The following is an 18,729-nucleotide window of genomic DNA, read 5'->3' on the forward strand; positions in this document are numbered from 1 at the left end:
CTCTCTCTCTCTCAAACACACACACACACACACACACACACACAGAGAGAGAGAGAGAGAGAGAGAGAGAGAGAAAGATAGCTACAGTTCATAAAAACCAAAACAAAAAAAAAGATTCTTCTGAAAGACAACAGATGGCACACTCAAATAAATGCAATCATGAAGAATTAAACAATGTCCTACAAGATTCCAGATAGGGCTGATGGGCTCACACTTCATGAGTACAGAATGAGAAGAGAAGAAAATAACTTGTGTTTGTCCAGGTAGGGTTCCCCCACCATTACCCACCCAACCTCCACCCTCACCCACCCACACCCACCTCCACTCCCCACCCCCATCTCCCACCCTCACACCCAACCCCATAGTAAGTTCCTAAGCAATATCACTCCTGAGATACAAGAAAACTGGGTCTCTTCCTCAGAAGTGAGCAAACAAGTCCGATTCTAAACTATGCCTCAAGCACTTCCTGAAGTTGCAGGAAAGCTTACTACAGGAATGCAGGGCTACACAACAGGTCACTCACCAAACAGAGTTTGGTCAATTATCTTGCCACATATAATAAAAGATTAGAGTCAGGACTCATCTAGACTCATAGAGTACTCTGCAAGAGACTGAGTTCAGCATTCTGACTGACTCCAATCATTTAAAAGAAATCATCGAAAGGGTGGTTTGTCCAAGAGCCCTCAGGACAGCCTTGGGGACACCAGGACTTTCAGTCAGTGATGCTGGAGTAACATTGGACACCAGAAGTGTGAAGAGCTATATTTCTGTTGCTTGATGACACTAACTCTGTGACAATTTGTGAACCTGTAGGTTCACAGTAGCATGATAATCAGATAATCAATAAACGTTGATGTTATTTTTAAAATGTTAAACTTGAATGAAAGCATTCTGCCTAAAATACTTGGTAAATAAAGAAGCCTCGACATAGGAGGATTTCCAACGTTTGATTTGATACTATGGTTATTATAATTACAAATGTTCTTTGTAAAGAAATACCTGCTGAGGTAATTCAAAGAAAGGGAACTTCTGAAAATAATAAATAAACTAAAAACATGAGTGAGAGAAGGATACACACAGAGAGAAAAAATACAAACATGAGGATAAAACTATTTAAAACACAAATATTTGTATTATATGCATTATACATACATGGAAATTCTTCATACATTCTTTTAAGTTTCTTTTAACCTCAAATTAAATCAAAACTATGAAATAACAAATACACTGACTTGACTCTTGAATTTTCTTTTATCCCTCCATTGGACCCTTAGAGAAGAATAGCGATGAGAAACTGAGAAAAAGATGATATAACATTTGGAAAAACAATAGCCAAAACCCTGAGGCTGGCAGGGCTGACATACTCAGAAACCCTGAGAAGGAGATTCAGGAACAACAAGCAGAATAAATCCTACATGGTCAATGGAAAACAAAACGTGAACCAAAGGCATGGTCAGTTCTTAGATGAAGGCAATGTGCTACTCCAGGGATTCAAACTTCTGAGTCACAGTATATATCCTGTGCCATTACAGAATAAAATCATGAAAGATCAGTAATTTTTAAATGAAAAAAAAATTAAATATTTCCCTAAAATATTTTAAAAGAAAGCCTACATATGAACAAAATGAGTTCAAGAACTAATTTGAGAAGACAGACGGCAAGAATAATCTTCATAAAAGAATTCAGAGGAAAATGGAACAACGTCTAGCACAAACACACACAGTGCCAGAGATGACTCTTCCCCACCAATTCTTCACTGCTGTTTACAATCCCCTTAATGGGAAATGTGTTTGGAATGATAACAGTCAGGTAGCCCCATTAGTGGCAATGTAGGAGCAGGCCATCCCCAGAGGAGAGCAATGAGAGAAAATTCCATCCTTCACACAGCTTCTGTAATGTAGTCCTTTATGGTTGGGGATCAGGTTTCCACAGTAGCACACAGATTCAGAGCTAAAACCAACCAGGCTCCTGAGAAACACCAGGGAGACACAGCTACAGAAAGAGACACTGGATACCCTACCTGGACAGATGATCAGGTTACACATGGTGGCAGGGAATGGAAAACAAAATTATAGTACCCAGCAGAGATCAGCCCCTCATTGTCCTCCATGACTCATGAGTTTGTTCCTCTCTCCTAAGACAACTAAGAACCATTCAAAAGCTTTAAATACACAGTGCCCAAAGGACAGATACACAGAACAAATGTGAATCCCAAATCTAATTAGGCAATTGCTAAGCAAACAAATGGGAGATCTTTTTAAAGAGGGGGCTCCACGGTAGTGAGGGCTTGAAGAAAATCATCCTACAGTTTTTTTTTTTTTTTCATGTCTATGACTTCAGTTGCTTTGGAAATGCGCTAGAGGTCAGACAAGCTAGGCATGGTTCTTCTCTTCGAGCATCCAGAATAACAAAGGTGGGGTAGGAAATCTTGACATTCCTGTTGATTTGGGAAAAAATAAAAAACCCAAGAAATTGTGATTGCCAATGCCCCCGAAAAAAACATTCTCTGCTGTAGGAACCAAAAGCAGTTTTTGCAAAATGTCCATCAAAATGAAATTAGGGCCATATAATGGGTTACTCTCAGGACTTGGCTGGTTAACAGAGAGGAGTCTGTATGTGAGGTCAGAGTGAAAGATGGAGTTCTTAATTTCTCTTCAGTTGGGATAAGACCAACATTCACATAAGATTTATCTAAACCCTATATGCAATTGCACAGATAATCTATTTTAGCCTTCCATGGAGTGATATGGATGGTCTAGTTTAGAGCTGGGATGGTCAAACAAAGCCTGGAGGACAGTGCACCTAAATTCAGAAGCAAACAGGAATCCCCAAGCCACTGTGCCTACTGTGAGCCCTCATAGCCCCTCCCCTCATCTCCAATTCCATCAATCTGGATCATGTGCATAGGCCATGCAGGTTCTACCCATTTTATATGTATGAATCTGCTGAGCCTGCGAATGACATCAGTTCTGTGCCCGAACCACTGCTTGGACTTTTTCTTACAGGTGTAGGAAAGGTAGCTAAGCTTCCCCAGGTCACATGAGTAGTTACTATAAGAGGGAAGAAGAATTTTATCAGGTAACATCTGGAAGCAACACTTTAACCACTGAGCAAAACACCCGTGTGTGTATTACATGATCGGACCATATAACCACTTGTAAAGTGTTGTGATAGAGAAGTCCTATATTTTAATATGGGTGTGCACAATAAATCTGAGGTAGTTAAGGCAAAGCTATTGCTTTCCAGAATGATGAAGTCATTTTCTAAACTTTCAAAAGTGATGATATTCAGCTTCCACTTATGAGGGAAACATGCATCAGCGATTATTTCATTTAAATAAATATAGTTTGGCCTTAGAAACAAATTTTTAAAGAAGTGAACAACATAGGCTTTTCCTAGAATAAAGGACTTAAAAATTCCTTGTTAATGTATGAAATTAAGTATAAACAGAATAAAATAGAAGCCTCAAGTAAACCCTAGCAACCACTTTTTTTTTTTTTAAAGCAAAGGCTGCACAAACTAATCAAAGCGAGATACCAGGGGAAAACACACACGGTTGAGGAAGGGAAACGGAAAACAAAACCAGGATGCTATTATTCAGCTCTGCACAGAGGTATAACAAGGCTATCAATCTTTCTTTTCATGAACACTAAACCCAGAAAAGAAAAAGCAAAATACATATCTGTCTTCATAAGCAAGAGCTACAAGAACTTGAGATCTGGAAAAGCTGCATTGACAATGTGAAACCTCTGTCACTCCGAAGAATGCTTGCATTTCATTCTCAGACCCCTGTCCTTGTGTTTAATCATTTTGTTTCCTGCCTGTGCTGACAAGGGCTGATGGAGTGGTACTGTCCAGCGCTTGCCTTTCAGAGGCAAAGGTGACAGCCACACTTTAATCTCTATATCTTTCCAAACAATTCATTTTCTTCCTATAAAGCTGGCATTCAACAACAGTAGCAGCAACAACACTGCCGAATCTTGAGAGTGCCAATAACAGGCCCAGAAACACACGCTTATTCAGAGTTCAGCTGCTGCTTCTTGGAGTAGCTTTTTCTTAACAAAATATGCTTTATGTCAGCAACTGTATCTTTTGATGTGAAAGTTTCCCCATTTCTGTGGGAGTGGGAATATCCATGACAAGACTCTCAATGTCTGCCTGAAACTTAGAAAATACTGAACCCTGAATACCATATTTTCCAAAACATACATGAAAATTAAATTATGAATTAGGTGTTGTGGGAAACTAACAATACATAATAAAACTATAAAATACTTTAATAAAAGGTTTAAATTTATGTATTTTTCTGGAATTTCATCCATTAATGTTTTTTAATCTTAGATGATGACTGGTAATTCAAACTCTAGTGAAACCACTGGTTAATCATCAAACCACACATACACTCAAGGACCAAATACTAGTAAGTGACCTTTGTCATGGGTTTCATTTCTGCCAATAGTTTTGGGGTACTGGCCTTAGGGCATGGCTTCTGTGCGAGGACATGATCTCTTATAAGGAAGAAGAGCGGTGTCTCTCACTCTCTTGGGAGGGCAGAGCAGAAGAAAGTTTGTACGGTTGTTCACATCTCCCTGGGGCAGAGCAGCAGGACAAGCCAGCTTCCACCTTGTCTGGTATTTTGTGAGTCTGTATTTTCCCTTTGAATTACCTTTGTAAATTCGTGTTTTGGACTTTGATATTTTTTAAGCTGCTAGTAACTTTTTTAAAGGTACTTTATTCATCCCACAAACATTTATCATGTGGTAACTCAGTATTAACATTGATTAGGATAGCAAATATTTAATGAAACTAAACAAAACAGAGAAACCCAATGCATAACTGGGCTTTCATTCCTCATGGAAGGAATTGCACAGCATCCTCAGAAGATGGTGGCGATCTAACAGTGTAGAGGACATTTGCAGAAGGTGACCAAGAGATCTTGTTATGTGGCAATGAACCAACTCTTGAAAAATAAGATACCATCAAATTAGAAATGGGAATTCCAGATGGGGCTAGAGGAAAGAATACCAGCTCCTCAAAGCAGAGCCTGACAGAAAAAAAAAATTATCAGAAAAATCTAACGATACACACTTTATCCTGATTTATTCCTACTTTAAAATTATATAACTTTAAAAAAATAATGCTTAAATATGCTTATCAATAAATCTGAAATCAAAAGTGCTTCAAACATCTACGAAAAATGCAGTGTAGACTCAATATCCCCCAAATTTTAATTTTTTTACATTTGAGATTTTTTGTTTGTGGTGGTGGTAGTTTTTATTTTTTTTTTGTAATTAGGAACTTTTAATTAATAAAGGCTATAAAAATATTCCCAAACCCAAACAACAAAACAAAACAAAAACATGAAATCTGAAACAATTCTGGTCTGACGCATTTCTGATGAGGGATACTGCAAAGAATTAATGGTGAATAATCGCTGCAGATGAGCAAACACCAGGTTAAAAAAAAAGTTTTATCTAGGAAGAAAATCTAAGAGGAGCAGAAAGGATACCTTCAAGTAGCTTTTTCTCTGTAGAGACTCTGGAAGCAGCAGCCGGAGCCTGATATAAGAAGTCACAGAGGAAGGTGGACTGGGCAGCCTCCTGATTTGACCCACCCTCAGAATGAACATCATGCTGGGGGAAGTCTAGAAAAGGCAAAGAGATTTTACAATTAAATCTGAAACGTTCTAACGTTCCCTTTTGTTTAGGAATTTGTGATGGAGCTTTACACTAGCAGAAAAGTAGGCCCCTATTAATGACCAAATAAATACAGAGATTTATTTCACTTTGTATAAAATTTACAAATAAGCAATTAAGCCACATTTATTATTCATATATGAAAACCGGATTTAATTTCGGAAGAAAAGATTATGTGGGATTAACTATTTTAATCTTCCATTTATAAGATTAAAAGACATAAAAGATATACAAATCCTATACTTTTTTTCTGTTGTAAAGCAGTAATTTAGTAATTACATAATTTTCTTGGTCAAGAAATTAATGTATTTGTTCTTCAACTTTTTTTAGGTATGTGTCTGAAAAGAGCAGTCAGGACAGCATGGGGAACAAACCTGAGAACTTGTTATGGTAGAGAAATTCCATCTGCAGACTCTGCCCAGCTTTCTTGGCCAACAGGTAGGGCGTACTGTGCACGGGGTCTCCTGTGGCACACATGACATCTGCTCCACTGAACAGCAGGACCATCGTTTCCAGCACATCTGGCTTTACTACTGCAGCACACAGAGCCTGGCCATTAAAAGAACATACCATTTACGGGAAGTGAATGCGAGTCCCGCTCTTAAAAGAAAGGCAAGTTTGTGATGTGTTTATGAAGCAGGCATTTCTTTTCTCCTATACTAATAAAATCAATGACCTCAATCAGGGAGTGGGTCTACTCTCTCTGCAGAGGCCGGCTCTACAAATGGCCACTATGCATGGATTAAAATCCTACGTAAGGGCTTCAGAGTCTCAGACCACTGCCTGGTTTCTAGGATGTTCTCCTTGTGAACCCCCCAATCAATCACGGATATTACAAAAAAAACTTGTGCTGCTATTATTCTGTAGCAGCTGGGATAAGAGATTTAGAACATTTAAAATGTAATAAAGTATCCCTAAATTATCTACACTGAATATAGATATATACTGATATATGGCATTAAAATCTATAGATAGTGTTATAGTCAATTCACCTTATTTAACTCTTCTTTGGACAGAGATGCTAAAAGTGTCTTCCTGAATTTTCCTTCTTTGTATTTCTGGGTAATAAAGTTTTTTCTCTTTTCAACTGGTGAATCCATGTGTAATTCTTCCTCTTTTTGAAGGTTACCAGCCCAAAAGTCGTTTGCTCTCTTGTTTCCAATGACAATAAACAGCTGAAATGGAAAAGGCAAAAAAAAAAATGCACGTAATTTCATTAAATGTGTTTGAACCTGCAAAACTGATTCCCATCCTAAACTAAAGCCCAATTCAATATAAAACACAGGAGAGAGTAAGAAAGCCTGCATTCTCAAGACAGACTACAAGGGACAGCAGACACTAGTTCTAATGCAGCATCAGCTGGGAAACTAAGCAAGGGCCACACAAAACCACCAGAAGCAGCCTTACTCTTCAAACTCATATTGAGACAGATTGATTTAAATGGTTGTGCAGTTAGTCTGCCTTAAGAAAGGACAGTGGAGCAGGAGAGGAAATAGAGACAGATAACAATTAGATAGAACAGGTGGAATAATAGCAAAGTATAGACCAGACACAGAATGCTAAATTTTGCCAAATCTGCTCATTCCCTTTTCTAATACTCTCCCATGTGTGTTAAAAAAAAAAAAAAAAAGAAAGAATTCTCACTTTCCTCAGTTGCCACATCTTGACATCCTGAGTATCATTAAGGTTCTCTGAAGTCTTTATTTTAAAAATAACTATCTAATTTGGGAAGCTGTGTGCCATTTGCACACCATAGTGAGAATTTCACCTAAGAACTTCTTTAGAAAAGTAAGCACTGCCTCCTGCCAGTCTCCTCCCGTCTTTGTTCACACAGCCCAGTGAACACGACTTACCTCAATGAGCTCATTACTCCAGATACTGGCATCCATCTTCAGACTTCTAACCTTAGAGTCTCTTGGGCCCAATGATCTATGTTGTCCTGAAGGAAGAGACAATTACATTTCCATTTTAATTTGAATTCGTTTTGCCTTGTTTTTCTTTTAAATGTGTATAGGAAGGCTGGAAATATAGTCCAGTGGTCAAGGGCTTATGTGAGACCCTATGTCCAATTCCCAGCAATCCCTTCCCTCCCCAGCCTAGAAACACAAGTGTGTAGGTAAGGGTTAGAAGGATATCTCAGTTAGTAAAGTACTTGCCTTGCATGTAAATACCTAAACTCAATCTCTAGAAACCACATAAAAATAGCTAGGCGTGGTGGTGAGTGCTTGTAATCCCAGCACTGGGAAGGTAGGGGATCCTTAGGGCCTGCCAGCCAGCCTAGATTACTACATAATTTCTAGGTTAGGATGAGAATTTTTCTCACTAGATTAAGTAGCTAACAAACTAACTTAATAAGTGAAAAAAACAAATGTATACTTGAGGAATAACACTGAAGGTTGTCATCCAACACCCACATGAATGCACATACATAGGTCATATGTGGCATATATGTGTGTAGCATATATATGTATACATAACATGAATTTAAAGCATCCCATTACCTACTCTCCTAAATACCCACAGCACTAGGTGTATTCATGGTGATTATGCAAAACTAACAGCATAACCAACCAAAATGGGTAACAATTATTAGATTTTTCACAATAATGCATTGCCATTAAACTATACTTTAAAAATAATATGCATATATATGTATATACATATGTAGGTGCATGCTTGTGTGTGTGTGTTCAAATAGCCTAGGATCATCAACACCCTTTTTTTTTTTTTTTTGTTTTTGTACCTGTTAGAAGTGCTCTACTCCTGAGCTACTTTTATGAACAAGGAAAACTTTTTGGTCAGTTAAATCTCATGCATGTAAGTACAGCTATCAATAGATGACTTAGCAGTTAATAGAACTGGCTGTTCTTCCAGAGGACCAGGGTTCAATTCCCAGAACCCATAGTGTAGCTCACAACCATCTATAATTCTAGTTTCAAGCGACTCTGTGCCCTTTCCTAGTCTGCATAGGTACAAGGCACATACCTCATCACAGCCATGTATGCAGGAAAAATACCAATACTGATACAATATTTAAAAACAGAATATATAAGCTCTAAATGGAGGCAAAGGAACAGGACAGAAACATCAATGAGATGACGTGAACTTTAAAGAAAGCATAAGGCTTAATTCTTCCATTTTCGGCCTGAGTGTAAGGTAGGCAGTGCACCTTCTCATCAGTATAGGATAAAGATGAAAACATGCAGATTTATACAGTGGGCCTGAGGCAGCAATTGTGGTTCTACTTCTGATGTGTTATTTTTTGAGTATCTTTGTAAAAACTAATCTGAGGTTATCATAGGCTGAGAAAACCATCTTCTTGATGACGGCTCAATACAAATGATAGGTAACACTTATACAAAGAATGAGAACTGAAAACAGAGTCCAAGGTACACATGTATCTCAGCAACATGAAGCGGTGAGGTCATCTAACCATGGATTACAACCACTTAGACAGCAAGACGGCATGACTTTCTGAAGCTGAGGAGGATCGACATCAAAGAAAACCATACTAGCCATAGATCTCAAATATTAGAGAAAACGAACAGGATAAGAATGCATCAAATGGAGACCAAGAAACAAAATACACTCGTAAAAATAATGCAAATACTTGTACAGAATTGAGAGAAAAGAAGGCTGATTACAAAATGTTGAAGGAAAACAAAGTTAAAGAACTAAAAAAAAAAACTGTGCTAGTCACTGTATAGACAGGCAAGTCACTCAGGTTTGAAAGGGAAAGTCAACAGAGAGCAATGCAAAGAAGGGACTGAAGAGCTTTAAGAAAGACCACTGATAAAAAGGTAGACTGATGCAAATTTACATGACAAAACTAGAAACTATCTTAAATACTCAAGAGAGTAGTAATGACAAATTGGTCCTAAGGGGGCAGGAAAGAGATGGAGCACAAGGGGAATAGGCAGAAGTAAAACAAAGCTATCTCTCCTAATGAGATGAAGAGAGAGGAAGGGAGGAAACACTAGATGAGGATCATAGCAGGGTTGATGCCTTCTGCTTTTTTGATGTTAATTAAGTGGTCAGGAAAGTATTTTGGTATCATGAGAAATGGTATGGGACAGACTCCCGAAAGTATAGAAGGTTCTAGACAACTGCTGGAGCTACGTTGCTCACTGTCTCTGCTTAGGCTGAGTCAGAAGCCCCTTCCCTGCTCTGTCTCTGGGCCTGTTAGTCAACGTTAATCTTGCTCTTACCATCCTCTACTGTAAAAACAATTTCTGTATTTATCGAAAGAACTTCATGTCATATAGTTTCTACCTCTGTAGACCAGCATCAGAACAGCTGGTATTATAGGTCAAATCTGTGTTTGTGTGCCCGAGTCAGGGCATCTTTGTAGAAGGAGGCAAGAAGGGTGGGAAGTCTGGGAGACTGAAGTTAGCTAAGTTTCTCCAAGTACTCAGTAAGGCTTTTCACAGAGCTGGAGTCCACTTCTATCTTCTCTGTTGGATATGGTTAAGGGCTCCTTGATACACTGAGATGCCAGACAACCAAGGATAAGGTCACAAGAAAGAAGGCATCTGTAGGACTAGCTCTTTTCATGAGCATCAATTCTGTTGGGAAACACTCCGATGCAAGTCCATACTGTAGGAGATGCCAAAGCCAACACCCAAGGATAGAGGCAGAACATCGTCAATCTAAGAAAATACACCTTAGAGAAATGACTAGACCATAAATGGAAGTATTCATGCAAGCTTACCAACTTGTTCTGGATGTATCTTAAAACCAAAACAAAAAAAAAAAGAAAAATTTATGCATGTTAATTTAATAATCTATGCATGGACCAGTAACCCCACAATATTATTACATAGTTAAAATTAATTTTTATCGAATCCACACAGAACAGAATATGGAATTATATGATATTTCTAAATGGTCTTCTATTTAATAAGTTAATCTCATTTTACTTTTCACAATGATTACCTAGGACCCGTCACGTCTTTTGACAGAGAACGGTCGGTGCTAATCTGCCGCCAAGCGGAGACTAGCTCATCACTAATTACCTGCACACTTCTTACAAATGACAACACAGAGATTGATGGATGCCCAGTCAGGATCTGGGGCTTTGCAATCCGCACAGCTCCTGTTGGATTCATTGAACCAAATCTTCTCAGCTACTTCATAATCAGAGAGAGTTTCTGCTATCGACTGCTGCACAGCTTCAATCCACTCCTGTTTCTCTTTCTCAGACTCCGCTGTAAAGCTGAAACAATTAACATTTCTGCATTATTGATCTCCCTTACACAGGCCAATTAAGCAGGGTGTTCAGTTTGCATATTCATTTCAGCCACAAATTAAATAGCAGCTAAAATTATGCCTGCTGGGCAGTATTGGATTATCTTTTTCTATTAAAAATTATCTAATTTAACAAATCATTTTTTTCTTCTGATTTTCCATACTCTGTATCGCCCTGCTCACACATCTCTAACTGAAATTAACACACTTGTTATTCCTGATCAACATATTCACGGAATTGCCCTGGTAAGTCAAAACAAGCGAGAGCCATGTTTCTTAAGCAATGGATTAGATAATAATCAAAAAGAGACTGGCAGTGTTTCATGACAGTTAAAATTTTGCCAGTAATGTATGCCATCGTAGTCTAAAACTAAAATTATATAAAAAAAACCTCCCACCAGAAATTGTGATTTTTGTCAGATTTAAAAATGGAATTTTTTAATTAGAAGACTGTCCAGATGGCAATAAGAGACTGAGAAACAAGAAAAGTTTTAAATGGTTACTATTTTAAAGGCTTTCTAACTCAATTTTAGCCAGTTCTGACACAGTCTGATTTCTTAGTATTGGCTGAATGCCTCATGAAAGGGATAAAATATTAAACAGCAATGTTGCCTACAAGAAAGATTTATTGACTGTTTATTATAGATAATATCCACATATGTCACAAATAACTCTAGAAAAAAACTCGCTGTAAGTTATCTGTCATATTGAAATTTTTGTTCTATAAACTATAATGACTTGAAGTACAATGAAAATAATTGGCATTTGCCCATTCTAAGTGGTTCATAAAATAAGTGGCTTACAGGATTGCATTTTCTGAAGAACTTTATGATAACATCATTAATACAATATTAAAAAAATCTCCTAGAGGTTAGTTATAGCCAGTATTTCTATTTAGCTGAGGCTGGAATCAATCCCCCCCCCCACCATGTGTGTGTGTGTGTGTCTGTGTGTGTCTGTGTCTGTGTGTATGTGTGTGTGTGTGTGCATCTGTGATATGCAATGTTCTCAGGGTGAAAAGCAAGACTTTGTGCATGCTAGGCAAACATAGTGTCACTTAGTCATAATCCAAGCTCCAGATCTACAAGTATGAAATAAATAAAATTTATTATTTTTTAATCATTATAATCAAAGTTGGAGCCCACAGACATATTTTGACAAACAAAATATATGAGATACTCAAGAGGACCTCAGAAATAATTACGTCATCCAAAAGCCTAGAGCAATTGCCTCTGACTCACCAGCAACCTGACTTGTATCATTTGGGACAAATGCATAAATGTAGTTGAACTCAACAAATTACCCGTGTCTATATTGCACATTGAACCTAGGGAACCATTATATGTGATTAAAACGTGGTGAGTACATTAAGTATTGTTCAATGTCACAGTTACTCAAACATAATATATTTTATTTTATACATGAATCAAGATGTTAAAATATTTGAATCAATATTTTTATGTGATCCATTAAACCCAGAATGATTCTAAGCTGAGTCATTGGCAGAAATACACTGCAGCAACTGTAATTAAAAACCAATCTTAAAGCGGGATTTATTTGATTAGGCTAAAGGAAAACAAAAACAATCCCCCCCCCCCAAAATGCAAAACTATTTCATTCCTTCTAAGTGTGAAAGAGTTAACATATTCACTATACTCAGCTTATACACAACTCATGGTGTAAATATCTTTGGCAGTTTTCACAGTTCTCCAAGCCACTTTTACAGTGATTTCTTACAAGCCTCGTAAGTTAGACAATGTGGACAAGAAAAGATGTAACAATGCCACTGCCAGAATTACAAAACAAATTACCCAGGCCTTTTAGCAGTCATAAAAACAAATACTCACACAAATATGTTTGAAAATAGCTTACCTGAAACTCCTGTAGGGAGTGATTATCTCAAAAGACTGCTTCACAGCCCGGTCCACTTGCTTTACATTTGCCACATTCATAGGAATTCTGGTAATACCAAGTCCACTCTTGAAGTCCTAGTATGGAGCAAAAACGCAAAGCCACTTTTGAAAACACAACCATAATGTCTTCTTAATTCAGAACTGCTAGAACTGCTACTACATAAATGTATAGAGTTACAGAGACTCAACTAGAAAAAGAAATTATCAGTTCTTCTTGCAGTATGCTAACATTACACTAGCCTAAGCTACATTTGTAAGTCAATGTCTTTCTCACAAATGCTAAACAGACAAGGTCACAGATATATCTGCCTTGCTTTGAACAGCGGGCACTATATTTACCTGTATTCAATCAACAAAGGAAACTAACAAATCGACATTTGTCATGTGCCAAACATTTATTTGGTAGAATAGTCAAAATGGCATTAGAAAGGCAACTAAATACTCTTAATAAGAGAAGATGGCCAACTAAGACTTAAAGAGATAGTTACAGCTGATATGCACCTAGCTTTGTATGATGGAAAGGAACTAAATATGTAGCTGTTGGGGTTTGCTTAATCTTCTTTCACTGGCCCCCTGGGGCCATGTGATCCTCTTCATTTACATTCAAAGGCAATGCTGTTTTATCAGCTGGACAGGTTTACATTTCCAATATTCCAATCAGACTCTTAAAAACCTCATAGAGTGCCATTGTGATATGAAAACTATCCTTGGTTCATCACCAATAGGCACTGAGTTCACAGTGCCCTATTGAAAATTAAATAGGAAAGCACATTCTAAAAACAACAATGTTGACGATATGCTGCCTAATCATATGGCCTTGGTAACTTAGCAATAAATACGCTTCATATTTTGCTAAATCACCACCTCAAGGAAAGAATGATCTGCATAAATAGATTCAGATTAAATGTTCCTGGAGCTCCTCGATATTGGTAAGAAAAACAGATCCATACTAAAGGAAAATACAAAAACATTGTTTCATTTTCAAAAAGGAAACTCAGCAAAGACAATTTAGAAAAGCTGATAAGAAGGAAAGACAATTTGAAAGTTCTTTTCCATTGTAACCATTGCATGGAGAAGGAGAGCACTGCGCATTTCTGTTACATGCAGGCTATCTAGCCCACTTTTGATCTGTATAATATAAAGTACTATCTATGAGGACATACAAATACCTATCATAAGAAGAAAACCTGTCAACCCTTATCTTTCCATATTACCTAGCAAAGTCATCTAAAAATAAACAGGTCATTTTAGAACGTGGAGTCCTTGAGAAGTCTGTGGGCAAATGAGTGCGTGAAGACTCCTGCTCCTGTCCGCGTCCATGCTTCTCTGCCCCCACCAGAGTTCAGCTACAAGAAATCCCTGGGCTGTGACTTTCTTTGAGGACTTTGTGGTTACAACTAAAGCAATCTTACTTGATAAAACTGCAACAAAACAATTTTCCCGTATATGTATGCACTATGTATGTATGTAATTATGCATGAAGAGTCATCAGTCACACATTGTGTAAATGCATTTACTATTGATACTATCATTCACAGGTAGGATGCCAGGTGACCTACTTTAGCACTCTCTACCATATTCTCTTGAGACAGGGTCTCTCACTAATAGATAAGCTGGTGGCATTAAAGCCCCAAATTTTCCTGTTGCTCTTCCCCATAGTGCTGGAGTTTCATTCACAGTGTGAACATGCCTTGTTAGGGTAACACACACACACACACACACACACACACACACGTCATGTGTGTGTGTGTGTGTGTGTGTGTGTGTGTATGTATACATTCCTGGCTAGTGTTACATGCATATGTGTGGACATGCCTGGTTGTAGTTAAATAGACATGAGTGGACATGACTGCATGAAGTTACATGCACATGCATAGACATGCCTAGCTGAAGTTACATGCACATGTGCAGACATGCCTAGCTGAAGTTACATGGACATGTGCAGACATGCCTGGCTGGAGTCACAGGCATACATATGGACATACCTGGCTATCATACAAGCCCTAAGATCCTAACACAGGTCCTCATGCTTGCACAGTAAGTGCTCCCACACACAGAGTCAGCCCCCCAGTCACTATTTATTATTTTTCAATGTGAAGGCTTATAGATAAGATCAGAAAAAAATATTATTTAGAAAGCAAATCAACAAAATGTTAAACTTTCTTATAGATTAATAAATGGCTCATGGTGTTAAGGTAGAAAGGCAGAATTTAAGAATAAAGAATACAAAATTACATTGTAATCTCAAAAAATTAAAAATATAAAAGCAAAAGCACAGTAAACTGTTGAGTGCTGTACAATAATTAGAATGGGAGGGTGATGCGTTTTCATTTTCTATAGTTAGTCTCAGATGACAAGCACCATACCACGTGAGGAGGGACATCAAACTATTCTAAGCAGCCATGTTTAACACTTTTCCACGTATCAGCACAGGGCTGACTTTACCTGGGAAATTAGGATACCAATTCCTAATTATCTGTATAAATTGCCCTGCTGCGTAGTGCAAATGCTGGATAAACTCCCAAAGTTATGTGCCTGGAAACTTAAGCCCTTTTTATAAACGAAGAAGTAAGATGAGGATAGCAAAATAAGGTAGCTGTCTAAACTTATCCCTTGTGAAGGGATAAATTCTAGATAAAACAGTGTGCCTTCACTGAATGGCCTTCTAACAATTTCCCACAATGCAGCTTGTGACAAGAGAAGGATATCAGCCAGTTCACAGTACTCTGTGATGTGCCTGGCCTGCAAGTATTGTGCGATACTAAGGGTAAAGGCTCATAATGCTTTGACCACCAGACTAGCAGATGGTGGGAATGACAACCTGTTATGGATACTGATGGGGCTCATCACGGTTCCTGCCTGGATGGATGGCCTCTCATCTCTACAAACGAGTCGTAAAGTCTCTACATCTAAAGCTGTAATTCCTGGTAAAGTGAGGGTCATCTCATCACTCCAAATTTCTCCCCAGCAAGACAAAGATGATATTTTCTTATCATGAAAAATTGTAACCCATTTATCAGCTGTCTGCCATGGCCATATGGTTCTGAGTAATTAGAGGATGCGCATGGCTCACTAGCACCAGCTGACTGTAAAACAGAAAGCAGAGTACCAAAATAAATGTCAGTGATCTCGAGAGCTATTGAATGGGAAACAACTGCATTTCTTATTAAGAATACTTCGGTGATATTTAGTCCTCTTGCAAACTATTAGAACATGTTCAGACTATGTCCCATTTCTGGGTGTTTGACAAAGCTATCTGTGTTTATCTCTCTTTCACATCCTGAGAATTAGCATCATGAAAAATGAGCAGAACCATAATATAAAAGTTTATAAAACCAAAGTGTAAGCTAAGCTTCTCATAATGCCACTGAATCTCAGAGCAAAACTGCTAACAGAATTTAAACAGCATTTTGTCTAGTCTGTCGAGGACCCAAAGATACCAGGAAGGAAGCATGTCCCTAAGCCTTCTGTAGAGTGAAATACAGAGTACAATCCAAATATACACAATTCTATTACAACGGCTAGTTACAAACAAGCATAAGAAGACAACAGAATTCAGTTACTATTTGCCCTGGGCTCTGAGGCTTGTGCAGGGCTGAAAAATTATCTTGCTGGAGCCATGCTTGTTGAAATCACTGTCTAGTGTTCAGGAGTTTACAAAGGACTACCATTGTAATTGTCTGAAAAACTCTGAACTTGGAAGCATGCATCCTATTAGTTTTCAAAGCAAGAAAACTCATCCTGAAAAATCTGTATTTATTTAAGACCTGAATTATGCAATAAATATTACTAGAACCTATATACTAGGACTTAAAAAATATCAGACTACAAGGTACCTGAAGTATATAGTCTAAGGAAAGATAGAACAAGTTGTAACACAGTGAAAGAGAAAGCTTGGCTGCGGGTTCAGTACCTCTAACAACTTACAGACAGTCAGATGGACAGACAATATGATATCTGTGTTTCTAAAAAGTTGTCCCCTTAAGAGCTGATACCAGTCAAATGATGCCACCAAGAAGAACTAATGTTCAGACACATCTCCAGCTTTAGCTCACCACATGTTCAAGAACAAGAATGACAGCAGCTCCCTCAGCATCATTCTGGGGAGGAGCAAGTTCATGTGGTTAAAAGAGGCTCAGAAGGATGTCCAGTCACACTGATTGGCCCTCAAGTCTACTTAACTATCACTAACTCTATCTCTTTTATTTACCACTTCCATCTGAAGCCAATGAAATGCATTACCTAATTTAAAGTGAATCTCAACAAAGTACATGCTCCAAAGTAACGAGCTGATGTGATGATTTTTTAAAGTAAAATAAAATGTGCGTGTTAAATATTCAAAAACAATAAAATAAAGTTACCCAGTAACTACGTTCTGATTGTGAGCTCAGTCTGAAAAATAAGTGAAAAACAAGAGAAACCATACGTTCACTCCTTAAAAGGCTATCGAGGATAAAACTGGTAAGGGTGCTATACTATGAAATGCAAAGGGCTAGGGAGGGCTTGTAGAGTAAACAATGTTCTACATTTAATTTCTGTAGCCAACATAGAATTTCAGAAGGCAGGAAACTACTACCAGCAAAAAGGATCACATGTGTTGCTTAGCAGACCCCAGACATTGCAAATGTGTAAATGCCTTGGCACTGACAGACTCAAGGAAGAAACCTGGCTACATAACTATTAGCAAGCTACCTACCTCGACCTAAACCACATCATTCGTAAATAGAATAACTCTACCCTAAAGTATTGTCATAAGAATTAAATGAAGTAATGTAAGTAAGAAGATATGTCCAGACAGCTCTCACTTAGAAGTTTTACAGGCAGAATCTGTTATTCATAAAATATTCCATTTCATCTGTAATCATGGAATGACTCTGCACTAAATATTCAGAAAAAAATTATCACAAATATTGACCAAGATACTAAAATGAGTCATTTATACAAATTTATTCAGTGAGAGTAATTCTGAATTGCTAAAACCACACGGTACAAGAGCAACATGAAATGCTGATCCCTAAAGAGAGAAATTAAAGAAGAAATTGTTAACCCCCAATCTGCTGAAATCCCAAATCTATTTTTAAAAATAGTGAATGTTAGGTTTTCCCTGCCAGGAATTTAAGAACTTGGTACTTAAACATTTGTTGAAAACAGATGTGGCATTGTATGACATTGGCACCAGACTTCTAGGAAACACCAGATGCAGAGCTTGGCCAGAGAGAGAACCCAGAGAGTGTGAGGTCACCACCTACATCCTGTGGCTTCATTCTGTGCCATACAAACCAAGCCTCCAGAGGCCAATTTAAATTCTATTAGTGCTCCATCCCCATGCCAAAGCATCAAGGGACTTTACATGAGGAGGAAGAGCCTCTTGTTAAACTCTGATTTGAGGATATTTAATCAAATGAGTTTATGTAGTTAAAACCCCAGTGCCACAATCAGCATCAAATGGATGCCCAAACCCACCAAGCAAGACATCTGGTTGTAATGAACAGGCTAATATTAGCATGATATTTTAAAAACTCATCAGGAAGAGATGGGAGACTATCAGGGAACCATTAACAAGCGGAAGCCAAGGCCAGTTTTCTTTAATTTCTTTCATGTCCGTGTGCTGAAATTCTAACCCACTAGAAATAAATACCAGGAACAAATACAACACACATATTTCAAATTATGTCCATACTTGATTATTGCACTAGAAGTGTTGGTATCTACCTCCTAGTACATGGGAGGCTGAGGCAGGAGGATTGCCACAAGTCTGAGACCAGCCTGAGATACACAGTGAGTTCAAGGCTAACCAAAACTACTCACAGAAGCCTTAACTCAAAAGACCGCACACAAGACAGAAAAAAAATTTTGACATTTAGACATACTGG

The 18,729-nt window shown here is 37.9% G+C and overlaps 1 protein-coding gene across 3 annotated transcripts in view; it reads right to left on the bottom strand.

The window, feature by feature from the left end:
- Arap2 (ArfGAP with RhoGAP domain, ankyrin repeat and PH domain 2) overlaps positions 1-18,729 on the bottom strand; it is a 162,530-nt gene that overhangs the window by 69,597 nt on the left and 74,204 nt on the right. For all 3 annotated transcript variants that reach the window (XM_050150250.1, XM_050150248.1, XM_050150249.1), the window contains exons 10-15: positions 12,816-12,931; positions 10,712-10,911; positions 7,550-7,635; positions 6,689-6,871; positions 6,071-6,245; positions 5,510-5,644 (exon numbers count right to left, since the gene is read on the bottom strand). In XM_050150250.1, coding sequence (XP_050006207.1) covers positions 5,510-5,644; positions 6,071-6,245; positions 6,689-6,871; positions 7,550-7,635; positions 10,712-10,911; positions 12,816-12,931 — 895 coding nt within the window. The remainder of the gene's footprint in view (positions 1-5,509; positions 5,645-6,070; positions 6,246-6,688; positions 6,872-7,549; positions 7,636-10,711; positions 10,912-12,815; positions 12,932-18,729) is intronic.

The sequence above is a fragment of the Alexandromys fortis genome, unplaced genomic scaffold (assembly GCF_014885135.2).
Source record: "Alexandromys fortis isolate MF-2015 unplaced genomic scaffold, M_Fortis_MF-2015_v1.1 scaffold_0, whole genome shotgun sequence".
Lineage (NCBI taxonomy): Eukaryota > Metazoa > Chordata > Mammalia > Rodentia > Cricetidae > Alexandromys > Alexandromys fortis.